The sequence below is a fragment of the Vombatus ursinus genome, unplaced genomic scaffold (assembly GCF_900497805.2).
Source record: "Vombatus ursinus unplaced genomic scaffold, bare-nosed wombat genome assembly UNPS02014832.1, whole genome shotgun sequence".
NCBI lineage: Eukaryota > Metazoa > Chordata > Mammalia > Diprotodontia > Vombatidae > Vombatus > Vombatus ursinus.
The window spans coordinates 25,814,572-25,831,545 of record NW_020954610.1 but is presented as its reverse complement, the minus strand read 5'-3'; the positions used below and the strand labels follow the sequence as shown (position 1 = coordinate 25,831,545).

Below are 16,974 nucleotides of genomic sequence, written 5' to 3'. Positions count from 1 at the left end.
TTTGAACTCAGGTCCTCCTGACTCTAGGGCCAGTGCTCTATCCACTGCACCACCTAGCTGCCCCTCTACCTTATCTCTTGTTGGAACTCTTCCTTGTAACCAAAACAAACAAACAAACAAATAGCTAAGGAAAACAAACCAACACATTAACTGTGCTGGACAGAATATGGAGTATTCTGTACCTGCATTCCACTATCTCCTGCTCTCCAGATGAAGGAAAAATATTTCCCATGACATTATCTGAATGCTGCTCTTTTAGTGTTGTTTCCCTTTACATTATTGTGGACAGTATGTATGTTGTTCTCTTGGTTTTGCTTTCTTCCCTATGCATCAATTCATATAAGTCTCCCCAAGTTTCTTTGAATCCTCATGGTTGACTGTAATTTCTTATGGCAAAGGAGTATTCCATCATATACATATATCGTAACTGACACATACCATGCTAATAGACACCAACTTTGTTTCTGTTTTTTGTTTTGTTTTGTTTTGTCCTTAACTATCAAAAAAGCATTCTGAATTTTGTTATATATGGCAAATCTTTCTTTCTATTTTCAACCTCCTTAGGATATATGCACAGTAGTATATTTCTGTGTCAGAGAAAACGAACTTTCTGTCAATTTTCTTGCAGAGCTCCAAAGTGTTTTCCAAGACATTTGGACCAATTCCACCTGTTGGTTCACAACACTGTTGCCTTTTCATAGGCTTGATTTTCCTATCCTATGTCCCTGTATCTGGCAAGAAACTGGTGAGGCAAAAAACCTAAAGACATTACACCACGAAAACGGGCCATAGTATGCCCCATGCATTTTTAGCTGTGATACTTGACTGAGCCAATCTCATGGAGTCTGGCCTAGGCTGCCAAAGCCAGTTCTTGCTTCTCCCACACACACAGGCTACTGGTGGTAGGAAGGACAGCATGGTTCTTGCAGAATCACTGAAATTAGGAAAGCAGGCAACCTGAACTCCACCAAGTTATTTTGCTGCTAAACAAGCTTACAACTAAATATTTGGGGTTACTGTCATTGCTCCTTTAAGCTCTCTATCATACCCCATCTAAAGTGGTAGTTCTTACTCTTGTTTTCTGTCATGGACTTCTGGCAATCTGATAAAATCTATGGACTCCTTCTTAGAATAATATGTTTTTAAATACATAAAATAAAATACATATAATCACAAAGGAAATAAATTACATTGATTTCAAATTCAAAAGACACTTTAAAAATTCAAATTATCAAAGGACACACAAAAAAAGACAAATTCACAGATTCCAAGTTAAGAATCCTTGATTACAATTGATTCGGTAAGAGGGAACTACTTTCAAAGTAGATAACTTGAGTTACTGTTAGGAGCTTCTTATGCCCAGATCTGCTACTCCCTCTCCCTTTCCCCCTCACTTTACCCTGGGCTAACTGTTTTCTTTACAAAGACTTCAGGGGCTAGTTTCTCCCAGTAGTGCCTCCATTATCAGTGAATGAAGTCATCCTGACATTTCTCCAAAAGGCCCAGGGCCCATTTGGTAGGTAGCAATGAGAAGCTGCATCTCCTTGCAGACCTGGATGCACACCTCTACCCTCCTCTGCCAGCAGCCTTAGACTCTAGGACTTTATGACTTAATGCGATGCCTCTTTTCATGATAAACTGCTTACATTACACCTGCCACTGCTGATGAGCTCTGTGGAGCTCTTTATTTGATATGTTCTTTTGCAGGAAGATTCTGTAACACTGCTCTGTGACCACAAATGTCTGCTTTTAATTTTTCATTATAGACCAAAACTCTGAGAAGCAGATTATTGTAAGCAGCACCAGAAAGCTAGGTACCACTATATGTGGTACAGGATAAACAGCATGAGATTTGGAGTCAGAGGACCTGGGTTCAAATCCTGGCTCTACTATTTACTACCTTTATGACCATGGGCAAGTGACTTTACCTCTAGGTTTCAGCTCCTTTCACCTGTAAAATGAAATAACTGGACTAGGTGGTGGTGGGTAGCAGTAGTCACAGTAGCAGTAGTAGTGGTAGTAGTAGTAATGGTAGTAGTAGTAGTAGTAGTAGTAGTAGTAGTAGTAGTAGTAGCAGTAATGATAATAACCACTAGCATTCCTGTAGTGCTTTTAAGGTTTTTAAAACATTTAGATATGTTATCTTATTCCATCCTTACAATGACCCTTAGAGGAAGATGCTATAATTATCCTCATTTTTTAGTTCAATTGTTTTTCAGTCACATCCAACTCTTTATAATCCCATTTGGGATTTTCTTGGCAAAGGTACTAGAGTGATTGGCCATATCCTTTTCCATCTCATTTTACAGATGAAGAAACAGACAAACAAGGTTATGTGACATGCTCAGGGTCACACAGCTAGTAAGTATCTGAGGCCAGATTTGAACTTAGGAAGATGAATCTTCCTGACTCCAAACCTGGCACCCTACCCACCGTACCACCTAGGTGCCAATCTTCATTTTACAGATGAGGAAACCGAAACTGGGAGGTTACGTAACTTTCTCAGGGTCACACAGCTGGGAAGCATCTGAGGCTGGATTTGAACTCTGGTCTTCCTAACTCCTAATACAACACTATTTACTGTGTCTCTATGACATATAAGGTGTCTTTTGACTTGAAGTCTGTGCTCCTATGATGCTATGATCTTAAGAAAAGTTCTTCATAAGAACCTCATTATTAGTCATGAGTTCACTAGACACAACTGAAATTAATACATCCAGCTTTGCATCTTCTGGGCCATTCTATTTCTAAGCTGTTATTCTGTTATAAGTTGGTGATTCCTCCTCTGTCTCCAAGTATCTGTGTTTAATGTGCCTAGAGAACAGTATTCAGTGTTCTTCTACATTGCTTTACCAAGGCTCATTCCTAAGTTTAGATACCCTCTACTACTATTACAATGCTTAGCTTAGAAAGCCTTTGCAAAATAAATAAACCAATAAATCTACTCATTAAATTTCCTTCTACTTTCTCACTTTAACAGGGACCTGGATCTCCATGAAGTGTACCACATCTCTTGCAATTTTATCTACTGAAGCTACCCCATCTTCTTCTCCCCTTGATTTGAACAACCAGAAGTTGGCACACTTGCTTCCACTACTATTTAAAGATTATTTCCTTGCCTCCATCCTCCAAAGAACTTTCCTCTCTGGAAGTCTGTGCAATCCATCTCACCTTAACTGATGGTTTCATGTACTCACCTCTATGTACATCATGTTCCAGGCTTCTCAAGGTCTTTCATATTCAGTCTTTCCCTCTGTCTCATCTTCTGCAATCACTGTAAGGGTCTTTAATCCAATACGTTGGCTACACAACTCCTTAGTCTTCTCAACTTCTAACAACTTCTTTATGTTATTTTAGTTACACACCAGAATGGTCAGATCTTGGAATTATATCGCTGAGTTTTGCTTTTCTGTCAGTCATTTCCATATTTAGCACCACTGCCTGCCACACAACCGAACCCTCTCTTGCAACAATAATAACACAATATAATGAAGAATAACCAACTAAGAGAATTGCAACTAAAATTTTATACAGCATGATACTTTTTGAAGTCCTCTCTGGCAAAAGGAAGAAGAATGTTCTTCTGGGACCAAGATTAGTTATTACATCAGTCACAGACTGGCTTCTTTTTAGATTTCTTCTCATTTACATTATTATAATCATTGTGTATACTATTCTCTGCCTCAACTTGCTCTTTAGCAACTGTGTACCTCCCTAGCTGTTTCCTAGATAATAAGGATCATTTAAAAATAAATTGGTTGCTTACTTTACTCTGTATTGCTTCATACAACTATTCTCACGTTTCTCTGAATTCCTCCTTGTCACTTCTTACCGTATAATAAAATTCCATTCATATTCCAGGGTTTTTTTTTTAGCCATTTACCAATTGATTAGCTCTCTTTTTGTTTCCAGACCTTTGCAACCACAAAAAGTATAACCACAAATATTTTGTTATATTTGGATTCTTTCTGTCTTTGATTACTATAGGGTATAAATGCAGTAGTGAGATCTCTGAGCCAAAGTATGACTAGCTGTGTAACTTTTTCATATAATAATTTGCAAATTGTATTGAGAAATGGTTGGCACAATTCAGAGCATCTCTAATATTGACTGTTTTTATGCTTTGTCATATTTGCCAACTTTCTGGGTATGCAATATTTCTCTATTCTATTCAGTGTTTGTAGAACTACCACTGAGATAGTACCAAGACAACTGAACAACAGTACTGGGAATTCATATAATGCTGTTCTTCTGAGAAGGTCACAGCAAATTCAATGGATGTTCTCATAGAAATTTCAGTATATAGTCTCATTTGGATTCTTAGTATCTCTGTGAGGTAAGTGATAGGTATAATTATGTCCACTTTTATATAGACTTTTATATAACTTGTGCAAGGTCACACTGGGGTAAAAAAGGAACTATCCTTCCTGCCTCTTTCATACCCATTTCTTTCTCCATAACCTGCTTCAACTTGTTCTTTAGCAACTATATATCTCCCTGGCTATTTTTTAGACAATAAGAATTATTTTAAAATAAGACTACAATAAAACATGTGCAAAATTTGTTAAGGATAGATTACATCACATCTGTGAGCTGACTACTTTTGCACTGAAAAGGGCCCAACAGTCTACTTTATTCAATTAGTACTTGGCCCATTTTCTGATTACCAAAATCGTTTAGGCTTGTTTCTTCCAACTGTAAACTTGCTGGGATGTGGGTCAGTTTCAGCTGTTGGATTTACATGAAAGATTATTTGTCATGCCTGTGTTCATTTCAAGGTCCCAGATCCATTCACTCTTCTTGCTGTTGGCTGAAAGAAATGACATATGTTTCTGTGGGTTCCCAGGCTGCTTGTCTAGCCAACAGCTGACAAGCAGGCTCCAAAACAGATTGATGGGACTAATCTTGTTAGTTGACATGCTGTGCTCTCTCATTCAGCAGACTAAACTGACCTTTTTACCGTTTCTAAATTCTAAGTAACATTTCATTTAAAAGGCTGGGATTACAAGAGACACATGCCCATTCACAACATACACTGGTCCCTTTATCACTTAGAGATTGGAACAAAGATTGGGAAGCTACTATTCTAATCTAACCTAACCCAGGCTCTGTTCTATGTTTTTCTAATGTTGGTCAGATGCCTTCTCTGTTGTGGACCTTTGGAGAAATTTGATCTGGAGAAAACCTGGGGAGGAGGGATATAATAGCTGTCTTCTTCAAATACATAATGAGATAACACATGGAATATTTGTTCTATTTTGCTCCAGAGAACAGAATAGGAGCAATGGGTGGGGGTTATAAAGCAGCAAACTGACGCTTGATGTCAGAAAAAGCTAATAAATGAAACCTTCCTAACAATTAGAACTGTTCAAAAATATAATGGGCTGCCTTTGGAGGTGGTGGATTCTTACTCCTTGGAAGTCTTTGAGCAGATGTTAAACAACCACTTGTTAATATGTTATACTGGTGATTCCTGAGCATGGCTTTGACTAGGTATGGTATGACTCTTAGAAATTTTGTAATTTGGAGTTTGATTCTAAGGGGAACCGGCCAAAGACAAGACAAATACCTTCAGACTTAGCTACCTGTTGCTTGAATGAATCTTTCTATTGAGAATGACTCCTTTTCTAAGAGAGCATACCTTCATCAAAGATATGACTCTGATACAAGGTGTATAATCTCTTTGAAGGCAGGAGCAGACCTTCCAAGGCTGCACAGGTAGCATGGGGATGTTTAGTAAATATCTAACGTCTAAGCAGAGGCAATGAAGAAAAGAGGAGTAGCATTTCTAATTAGCAGCTAAAGGGTAGAGGCAGTATAAAGATAGTACTATATCTTGGTTAAATCCTGAAGTGCACAATGTAGAATATAACCATGGACATGAGGGAACATTGGGAATACCAGCATTCAAAGGCCTCAAAGACATCTAAAGAACAAGTATGTGTTTTGTGAGCAGCTCACCACTGAATGGGGTGGTATCTGGTGGATGCACAGGTTAATGGTCAGACTACCACTAATTAGCTAGGAAAATCAAATAGGTGGCCCAATGATCTATCCTTGGCCATCTCCTTCCTACACTATAGAACTTCCGTGTATTCTTCTTCTGATAACAGCTACACTTACAGTATATAGATGGCTGATGAAGGATATCTCTAATTCTAAAAATGCATCTGTTTTGAGCTTCAGACCTACATTTCCAGCTGGATATAACCGAGAACAATGTGGCATACAGAGACAGTCAAGAAGACTTGGTTTCAAAATCTATGCCTGACCCTTAATAGCTGTGTGGTCATGGCCAAATCATTTAACTTCTCTGAGACTTTGTTCACATGTAAAATGGGGATGATGATAAATGAAAATGAGAAAATGTATATGAAGTACTTTATAAACTTTAGAGTACTACATAAGAAAGTTATTATTACTATAAGTTATAGTCACTTAAATCTAGCACTTCAAACTTAATATATCCCAACCTGAACTCATTATCATCATCCCTAAAAACCTACTCTTCATTCTGACTTTACTTTCTGGTCTCTTATTATCTTAATCTTTAGGTCATTTTTACTTTTCTCTCTCACTCAACTTGCATAGATAATCAGTTAACAGGTTTTGTTGTTGATTCCATCTCCACAATTATCTATCACTTTCATCTCCTTCCTCCTTAATTTTCACCATCTTACCTCAGATTCTGAAACACAATAGCCTATACAAAACATTACAATAGCCTTTTCTATAAGTCTTCCTGCCCCTAATTCCTTCTCCACCCGTCTGTCAACCATCATTCAAATGTCTACCAGAATAATGTTTCTCACGCAAAATATGTTCATGTCATGCTATTCTTCTGCTCAGAAATCATAGGTGGCCACCGAAGGCCTTCCTAGTAAAGTTCAAACCCCGTGGCCTGGCATTCAAGGACCTCCGGAATCTTGTAACATCTTGCCATTTCAACCTTATTTCATATTCTTCTTCCCTCTTCAAAGCACAAATAAAATGAGACTATTTTCTGCCCATCAAACATGTACACACTTTTGCTCATATGTGTTTGTTATGCCTGGAATACCTTCCGTCCCCCTTTTCATCTGTTGAATTTCTGCTTTAAAAGCCCAACTCAAACATTATACCTTCCAGGAACCCTCCTCTAGTTTTTCAATTGAAGTTGTCTATTCAATTGAAAAGGGACTTCAGTTAACATACAGTCCAACCTCTACCTGAAAACAATCCCCATTATAATATGCTCCCAAAGTGATCATCCAGACTTTACTTGAAAACCTTCAAAGAGGCAGAACACAATGTAGCCTAGGAGAAGTGATTCTACTTTTAGACAGTTCTAATACTGAGTGATAATAATTGATAAGGCATCTATTAAAGGTTACTATGTTCCAGACACATATTAAACATTGGGGATAATAAATATAAGCAAGCAAGACAACCCTTGACCTCAAGGAGTTTATATCCTAAGAAAGTAAGGGATTGGGAAGAGTAAAGACAGTGTATTCATAGCAGCATGGTGTGGAAATGTCCAGCAAGTGACATGGAGGCCTGTTTCTGGACAAGATAAGGTGAAAGCTTACTTATCAGAGACTGGCATCCTAGAGACAGAGTCTAATCCAGTCAATATTTCTCTTGTCCTGGGCCCCCTTTTCTTTTCTCTCTACATTCTCTTGAATGTGGACTTCTTGGTCCCATAAGCTCTCATGAATGAGCACTCTTGGTCTTCTTTGGATTTAATTACTATTTGTATACTCGATGTTCCCCAGGTCTACACAGAGAGCTCCAGTCTCTCTTCATACCAGAAGCCCAGCATCTCCAACTGCCTACTAGATATTTCCAAATGGACATTCTGTAGGTATTTCAAGCTCATCATTTCCAAAACAGAACTCATGATCTTTCTCCCCAAACTTACTCCTCTTTCATATTTCTTTTTTCTTTCAAAGGTTCCACCATCCAGTCAAACTCATTCTCATAATACTCATTCTCATACCACATATCTAGTAAGTTGCAAATTCTTGTTTTTTTCTAATTCTGCAACATTTCTCATATCAGGATCTCATCTCCTCTGGCCTAGATTAACATAACTGCTTCCTTGTGGACTTACTTGCCTCAGGTCTCTCCCCACTCCAATCTGTAATCCACATAACTACCAGTGTGATAGCACTAGAAGACACATCACTCTTGTATTCAATAAACTTCAGTGGCTCCTTCTTACCTCTAGGATCAAATATAAACTCCTCTGGGACTACCTTTGGGACCAAAGACCTTTGGGACTACCAAAATTAACTTATTAAACAAAATTAACAAAATCTACAAAATTAACTCATTAAACTTTACTCCTCTTCATGTATCCTATGGTTCAGTCAAACTGGTCTTGTTACTGTTACTTATAAAGAGCACTCCATTTCCATCACCATACCTTTGCATTGGCTCTCTGCCATTCCTGGAATATATATACTCTCTTTATACTACAATATTTTAGAATAGCTAGTTTTCTTGAAGACTCAGTTCAAGCACTACTTTCTACATAAGGCCTTTCCTGATCTCCCTAGCTCCACGTTCTGTCCCCTCACCCATTACCTTGTAAATACTTATATATTTATGCCCCTTGAATTGAATATATAAGCAGGAAATGTTTTACTTTGTTCTTTATTTCCTCATTGTCTAGTATGGGGCCTGGTACATATACGGTACACACTCCAAAAATGTTTGTTGATTGATTGCCTGTGGTTAAAGGTACCCTCCCACTAAATGACTTTTTTTTCTTTCTAACAGTTGTTGGGTGTCTAATCCCTCTCTTCCCAATGTTCAAGTTGTGTCTTATGTGTTCCCTAAAAGAACAAAAAATTCTCTTGCATGTTTCCATTTGTCTACCTGTACTAGGAGGACAGGTGAGTAATTCTATGGGGAAACTTCAACAATAGAACTAACTAGCACAGTTAACTTCTGATGAGACAATTCAGGAATAAGAATCCAAAAGATAACACTGTTAATAATTATAGGATCATAGACTGAGAGCTGGAAGGGATCTTCAAGGTTACTTTCCAACCACTTTATTTTACAGCTGAGGAAACTGAGGCCCAGAGAGATTAAGTGATTCGTTCATGGTCACACTGATAGCAAACAGCAGAGCCAGGATTTGTATCTAGGTAGCTTGGCTCTAAATCCACTGTAATCAGTCATCTGATTACTTAATCCTAGATTAGTGGTATCAAATTCAAATAGAAACAGGGCCTGCTGAGCCATATATAAGGATCCCTGGGGGCTGCATATTGACCACTTTAAAATACAGCATTATCTGTATTTTATTGTATTTTTATTTATTTTGTTAAATATTTCCCAATGACATTTTAACCTGGGTCAGGTAGCACCTAGAAGTGTTGTGGGCCACATGCTGCCCCCAGGCCATCTGTCTGACATCTCTGTCCTAGATCAAGAGTGAAAGAGGATATCTGAGTACTAAGAAAATATCTTGTTAGTAGACTGTAAGATCCATGAAAGCAAGGATTATGCTTCATACTTAATTCTATCCCATGTGATACCTTCTTTGTTTATTATGGTGAATCAGTAAAAATATATTTAATTTGATATAGCTGATTTTAAAACAAATGCACAGCAAAAAGGGGCAGCTAGGTGGCGCAGTAGATAAGAGTACTAGGTCTGAAGTCTGGAAGACCTGAGTTCCAATTTGGGCTTTGATACTTCCTAATTGTACGACCCTGGGCAAGTAGCTTAACCTTGTTTGCCTCAATTTCCTCATCTGTAATATGACCTGGAGAAGGAAATGACAAACCACTCCAGTATCTTTGCCAAGAAAACCTCAAATGAAGTCACAAAGAGTTGGAAACAACTAATTGACTAAATAACAACAAGAAGCACAGCAAAAAAGGGGTTACTAGTCAAATATATCATACTTATTAATTTGGGGGATGGAAATCTACTGATCATATGACAGTTTTCCAGAAATATTACATTTTAAAGTCAATACCATTGTACAATGAATCTACAGCTCCTTAGTGATTTTAATTAGCATAATTATAGACAACCTAGCTCTTAGTTGCTCATCTAGCCAACATTTACCATCTCTTTACCGGATCACCTAGTGAATACATAATGTCAGGAGTGGGGACCCTTTTTCAGAATGATGTTTTTAAATGCATGAAACAAAATGCATAGAATTACAAAGGAAACAAATTATATGAAAATATTGTTACCAAAATATTTTTAAAACCAAGTTCATTGACCCCAAGGTAAGAACTACTGATCTAATCCAAACCCCTCATTTTACAGATTGGGTGACATGTCTCCCCAAAAGTCACATAGTTGATGAGCCTATTAAACTCAGTTAGGCTAATACTCTGATGACAGTCCAATCAGGACCTATCCTCAAAGCCTTTCTAGTTTGTTTGGGTTTGTTCATTCTCAGTTGGTATGACCTTGAAGGGGCAACTAGGTGGTACACTGGATAGAGCTCCAGGCCTGGAGTCAGGAAGATTCATCTTCTTAAGTTCAAAACTTACTAGCTATGTAATGCTGGGCAAGTCACTTAACCCTGTTTACAGGGTTTCATCATCTGTAAAATGAGCTGGAGAAGGAAATGGCAAACGACTCCAGTGGTACCTGATACCACAATGAGGCACCAATTGGATTTTAGTGTGGTCCCAAAGTTGGTTCATGACTCATAGGACCACAGATCTGGTCTTCCTCATTTTGCAGATGAAGAAAGTGAGGCCAGGGTCTAGTGACTTAGCCAAAGTTACAAAGGTAATAAGGGATTTAAAACCAAGTTCTTTGACTTAAATGTGCTCTTTTCACTAGACCATACTGTATCCTTTTCCCAAAGGCATAATAATGATTCTATAAATGGAGCCAATCTAGACAAGAAGAAGAAGGTCCTGACTATGAGAAACTAGAACAGATGGATGTGGGCTTTTCCTTTCCTGAAGATTGCTTAATCAATCAGTCAATCGATAAACATTTTAAGGAGGACCTACTATGTGTCAGGCCTGGTGCAAAGTAGAGATAGTAGTGCACTAGATTCCTGATCCAAAATACAAATACAGATACAAAAGTGGGATAGTCCCACCATCAGAGGAATATTCAAATTCAAATAGGGAGATACAATAATGGAAATGTATGTGGGGAAACAAGCATTTACTAAATGCCTAATATGGACCAGACACTGTGCTAAGCACTTTACAATTTTTATTCCATCTGATCCTCACAATAACCCTGCAAGGTAGGTACTATTACTATCCCATTTTACAATTAAGGAAAGTAAGGCAAAAAGAGGTTAAGTAATTAGCCCAGGATCACAAAGCTAGTACTTGTCTGAAGCTGGATTTGAACTCATGTTTACCTGACTCAAGGCCTAGTGCTCCATCCACTGTACCACCCAGTTGAAGGAATGGTGGTCAAAAAGAGAATTTAGATCAGGGCATTCATGGTGTAGAACCACAGGGCAGTTGATTTTCAAGCCCTTTCTAGTAGCACTGAGATCCTTACCACTTATTGAGAATAGAAGCAATCTCTAAATATAAGAAATAGTTAAATTTTAAAGCTATAGTTCTTGAAACTCTCTTTGCTCTTTTCCAGCTCTATGAGTGAATAAAAATAATCAGTACTTGCTCCACTCACCAAGGGCTCTAGTTCCTTGCGGTCTATGAGGTTCATCTCTGTGACAAAGTAATAGAAGTGTTTGTAGCAGGTGTTGACATGGGCTTCCGCACCCATCACGATCACACGATCAAAATGATGGATGTAGACGTGCACAAATACCCGGAAAAGACGACATAGAATCTTCTTGCAGATCTGAAGAAAATTCCTTGGGAAAGGAACACCTAAAAAATAAAGAGGATGGATTCATGATGTGAAAATCTCAGGGGTCAGTCAGAAGAACCTGAAGTACATATTCACCACCAAAAGGGAGCCATCCTGAACATAGGAATTTTTAAATATTATTTTAAAAACTTTATCGACACATTTTTAAAATATTACCTTTTTCTGATACCTCCTACTAAGTAAGCTGCACCTCACAACAACAATAACCAAAAATAAAAAAGAGAGAAGAAAAAAGATGCAATTTAGGAACATCAAAATTTCAAATCAAACCATAAAAATGTAATTCTATTTGAGATGGCTCTAGCAAGGAGTGCTCAAAATACTATTTTAAACCTCATATTTAGTTATTCATCTCTTGAGTTAGATAAGCAAAACATGTTTTGCCTCTCATTTTATCATGCTTATTTTCACATTCATCCTCATAGAGAGGTAAAGGGGCTAGAGCTCTAATCTAAGTCACAAAAAGTTGAGTGATTGGCCTGCAATCATGCAGAAGTTTTGCTTAATTATCTTAATTCAAACTTGGCTACCTCAAAACACAGAATCAGGGACTCAAGGCCACATTTTTCTTTTTCTACATTGGTAGAACTATCAGGACATTGACTATAAGGAGTTATGGTTTGTAACAGAAGGAATATGACATCAAGGAGCAGAAGCATAACCAACCATTCTACAGAAACAATTGCTCAAGGAATATCTTGAGTCTCTAAAGAAGCCCAGATAGCTGCTGTCACTGCCTTAAGAGGAATATTGGAGCAACAGTCGAATGAGAGAGAGGCACTATAACTAGAAAAGTAGGGCTGGCTGAAAGAGATGGAACAAGCGTAGCATTCTATAATGGTAAAGTCTCCCCTGAACCCCATGCACAAATACCTGCAATTGTTTTTAAATTAAGTACAGATAGAATGAAAACACTGAGACAATGTGGTAAGATTTCTGCCACCTCAACTGGAAACAAATGCTGAGATGAGAGTAGGTAACAAAATGAGGAGAAAATGAAAAGCTGTCAACATCATGTGTTATGGCTATCACCCATATGTGACCAACTAGAACCACAGCTATCAGTCAGAGAGAGTACCTACATCTTCAAATGCTTTGCTGTAGCATCAGATACAAGAAGATGGCATCAATTTAAAAAAATATATTTTATTTTTAATTTCTGAAATAAAATCAGCATTTCCATAACAGTAAAATTTTTTAAAAAGATGACTGCACATGAAACTACAAATCCACCATGTATAACTTGCTATTCCTTTTAAAAATGATAAATCATCATCTAATCTTTTCCCTTTTTTCCTTCCCTCTCCCCCTACCCTAGAGATGGCTGCCATTAGACACAAATATGTGTGTGTATACATACATATGTGTGTGTGTATATAAAATCATTCTATACATACTTTTCTGTTTACCAATTCTTTTTCTGGATGCAGAGAGCATCTTCCTTCATAGGTCTTTTGTAGTTAATTTGAATATTTATAAATAGTCAAAATGACTTAGTTGCTCAAAGTTGTTCTTAAGAAAGTATTGCCATTACTGTATACAACATTCTCTTGGTTCTGCTCATTCTGCTCTTCATTATTTTGTGCAAGTTTATCCACGTAAAACCATCGAGCTCATCGTAACTTACAGCATTAATTCCATCACAATCATATACCACAACTTGTTCAGCTATTCCCCAACTGATGGACATCCCTGCAATTTCCAGTTCTTTGCCACCACAAAGAGAACTAATATAAATATTTTACAAAACATAAGTTCTTTATTGGATCAAAAGTATATGCAGTTTAGTAACTTCTGGGACATAATTCCAGACTGTTCTCCAAAATTGTTGGATCAGTTCACAATTCCACCAACAATGAATTAATGTGACAATTTTTCCACATCCCCTCCAACATTTGTCACTTTCTCCTTCAATCATTTTAGCCATTCTGATAGGTGTAAAATGATATGTCAAAGTTCTTTTAATTTTCATTTCTCTAATCAATAATGATTTTTTTCATATGACTATGGCATCATTTTTGAGACTAGGCAAGTCACCTTAGGCTCACTTCCTACTGAACAGTTTAAAAATAACCTATTATCTTGATTTTCATTTCTTCTCCTTTCCTTTCCTTTGGTAACGGATGTTAACTACCACTGAAATTGCCAAAAGCAGGCAGCAACAAAGGGAATAGTAATGAATACTCTACAATGAATACACATACACAATGTATTCACAAACACACACGTATTCTACAATGAATATTCTACAGATAAGACAGTGCCTGGAAAATCAAGAATGGGGCACTGAGAATACTAGTAGTGCTTAGCTCATAGTAGGCACCCACTAAATATTAGTTGAATGATTACTGATATAGCAGTCAGAATGCCAGACTCAATGTTATGAAGCTGTGGGCTCAAATTCTACCTTTGACACTTACTACATAATCATAAGCAAGTTAACAAACTCTGAGCCTCAAAAATGTAAAACAAGACAAATTATAGCGATAGCAACTACCTCACTGGGTTGGTTGTTTTTAAATTTTAATGATAATGAAATTTGCAAATTTTAAAACATGAAATAAATGTTAGTTTTATTGTTACTCATCTTATTCTCATCTTTTAATTTTTCAAAAGGTTTTTTAATAATTTTTTTCCAAGCAGAAAAAAAAACCTCTTCCTCTCCCTCCTCTTGCTTTTATTCTTTTACATTTAATGTCATTGTGTATTGCTGGTGGATAAAATGACTGTTTTTTGTAATTGAAAGAAAATATTGGAATGTAAATTCATCTTCTATAGGTTCACTGAAAGCATCATATTCCAAGCCCTCCAATCCCTTAATGTAGAAGCTGCTAAATCTTGTGTTATCCTGACTGTGTTTCCACAATACTCATGCTTCTTTCTGGCCACTTGCAATATTTTCTCCTTGACTACTGAAATTTGGCTATGATATTCTTAAGAGTTTTACTTTTGGGATCTCTTTCAGGAGGATATCAGCGGATTCTTTCAATTTTTATTTTACCCTCTGGTTCTAGAATATCAGGGCAGTTTTCCTTGATAATTTCTTGAAAAATGTTTGGGCCCTTTTTTTTTTTAATCATGGTTTTCAGATAGTCCAATAATTGTCTCTTCTGGATCTATTTTCCAAGTCAGTTGTTCTTCTAATGAGATATTTCATATGGTCTTCTCTTTTTTTCATTCTTTTGGTTTTGTTTTATAATTTCTTGATTTCTCATAGAGTCATTAGCTTCCATTTGCTCCATTCTTATTTTCTTCAGTAGGCTTTTGCACCTCCTTTTCCATTTGGCTAATTCTGCTTTTTAAACCATTCTTCTCCTCATTGCCTTTTTGGACCTTTTTTGCCATTTGGGTTAGTCTTTTTTGTTTTTTCTTTTTGATGAGGCAATAACGGTTAAGTGACTTGGCCAGGGGCACACAGCTAGTAAGTGTCAGGTCTGAGGTCAGCTTTGAACTCAGGCCCTCTTGACTCCAAGGCTAGAGCTCTAACCACTGCACCACCAAGATGCCCCTGGGTTAGTCTATTTTTAAGTTGTTATTTTCTTCACATTTTTTTGGGTCTCCTTTAGCAAGCTGTTGACTTGTTTTTCATGATTTATTGAATCACTCTCATTTCTCTTCCCAATTTTTCCTCTACTTCTTTTACTTGCTTTTCAAAATCCTTTCTGAGCTCTTCCATGGCCTGAAGGCAATTCATACTTTTCTTGGAGGCTTTGGATGTAAGAGTTTTGACTGTGTTGTCTTCTTCTGGTTGTATGTTTTGATCTTCTTTGTCACCAAAGAAAGATTCTATAGTCTGAGTTTTTTCTGCATTTTGCTCATGTTCCCAGTCAATTACTTCAGTTATAAACTCTTTGTTAAGGTAGGAGTCTGCTTCCAGTGTGGAGAACGTAGTGTTCCCAGCTTCAGAGTTTTGTGCAGCTGTTTTCAGAGATACTTCTAGCGACCTGTAAATTTTCAGTTCTTCCAAGGTAGTATGATGAAAGGAGAGGTGTTTACTCCTTTCCTGGCCTGGGCTCTGGTCTATGAGTGACCCCAAGCATTCTTTTCTGCCTTGGAACTGTGAGGAGAATTCCCTCTCCACCACCACCATAAGCTCCACTTTGTCAGCACTCCTTGCCTCTGGACTGCTCCCCAGGACTGCAACGCAGATCCAAGCACAGGCAAAGCAAGCGAATTCTGTCTCAGAGCCAAAAACCTCTGATCAGCTGCTCAATCCCCCCAGTATGCCAATGGCTCCAGAAGCAGGTTCTGCCACTGGGCCTCCGCCCTGGGGTTGCCCTCAGGGTAAGGCTGGACCACACTCCTCTCTCACCCACGTCCAACAAACCTTTCCCACTGACCATCTAAGTTGTTTTTGGGTTGAGAAGTCTGGAAACCACCACAGCTGCCAGTGATGCAGTCTTCTGAGGCCTGCTCTGGGTTTGCTGGGGCCTAGTCTTTGCCTATGGGGACCATGCTAAACTGTGCTCCCCTCCTAGCTCAGGGCAACAGACCTTTCCTATCAATCATCCAGGTTGTCTTGGGCTGCAAATCTGTTTCACTCTGTCTTTTTGTGGGTTCTGCTGCTCTAGAATTTGTCTAGAGTCATTTTTTACAGGTATTTGGACGGGTTTGGGGGAGGGCTCAAGCAAGTCACTGCTTCTACTCCACCATCTTGGCTCCATCTCCCCTCCCGCCATATATTATCTTAACTGATTCTACATCATGTGCTTTAAAAAAAAAAAGCATGAGAAATATGTTATATTAAGGCAATTCTGAAGTCAACATTGATCATTTGCTCAATACAATTAAGCATGACACTATAAAATGTTTTGTGTTGTTCTCTAATGATTTCTTATGTATAAGTTTTACCTTTCCTAATTTGGATATTAAGTCCCTCAAGAACAGGGATTGTATCTCATAGGTCTTGTAACTCCCATGGCTCAATGTCCACGGAAAATCTTACTGGTGGCAAAGTTTTCCAAATGCTCCTATTCAAAGTTGACTTTGTGATCATTGCAACTATCCCCAAAATTCTACAGAGCTTCAGTCTGCAGCAATGAAAAATGAGTTAGTTCTCATCATTCACATTCGAAAAATAAAATAGATGGGAAAAGTACATATTGCCTGTACTATGATATAAATCGAGAAAGGAAGTCCATT

The 16,974-nt window shown here is 37.8% G+C and overlaps 1 protein-coding gene across 3 annotated transcripts in view; it reads right to left on the bottom strand.

The window, feature by feature from the left end:
- Nucleotides 1–16,974, bottom strand: part of MOB3B (MOB kinase activator 3B) — a 235,524-nt gene that overhangs the window by 36,958 nt on the left and 181,592 nt on the right. For all 3 annotated transcript variants that reach the window (XM_027839743.1, XM_027839742.1, XM_027839744.1), the window contains one exon: nucleotides 11,629–11,831. In XM_027839743.1, coding sequence (XP_027695544.1) covers nucleotides 11,629–11,831 — 203 coding nt within the window. The remainder of the gene's footprint in view (nucleotides 1–11,628; nucleotides 11,832–16,974) is intronic.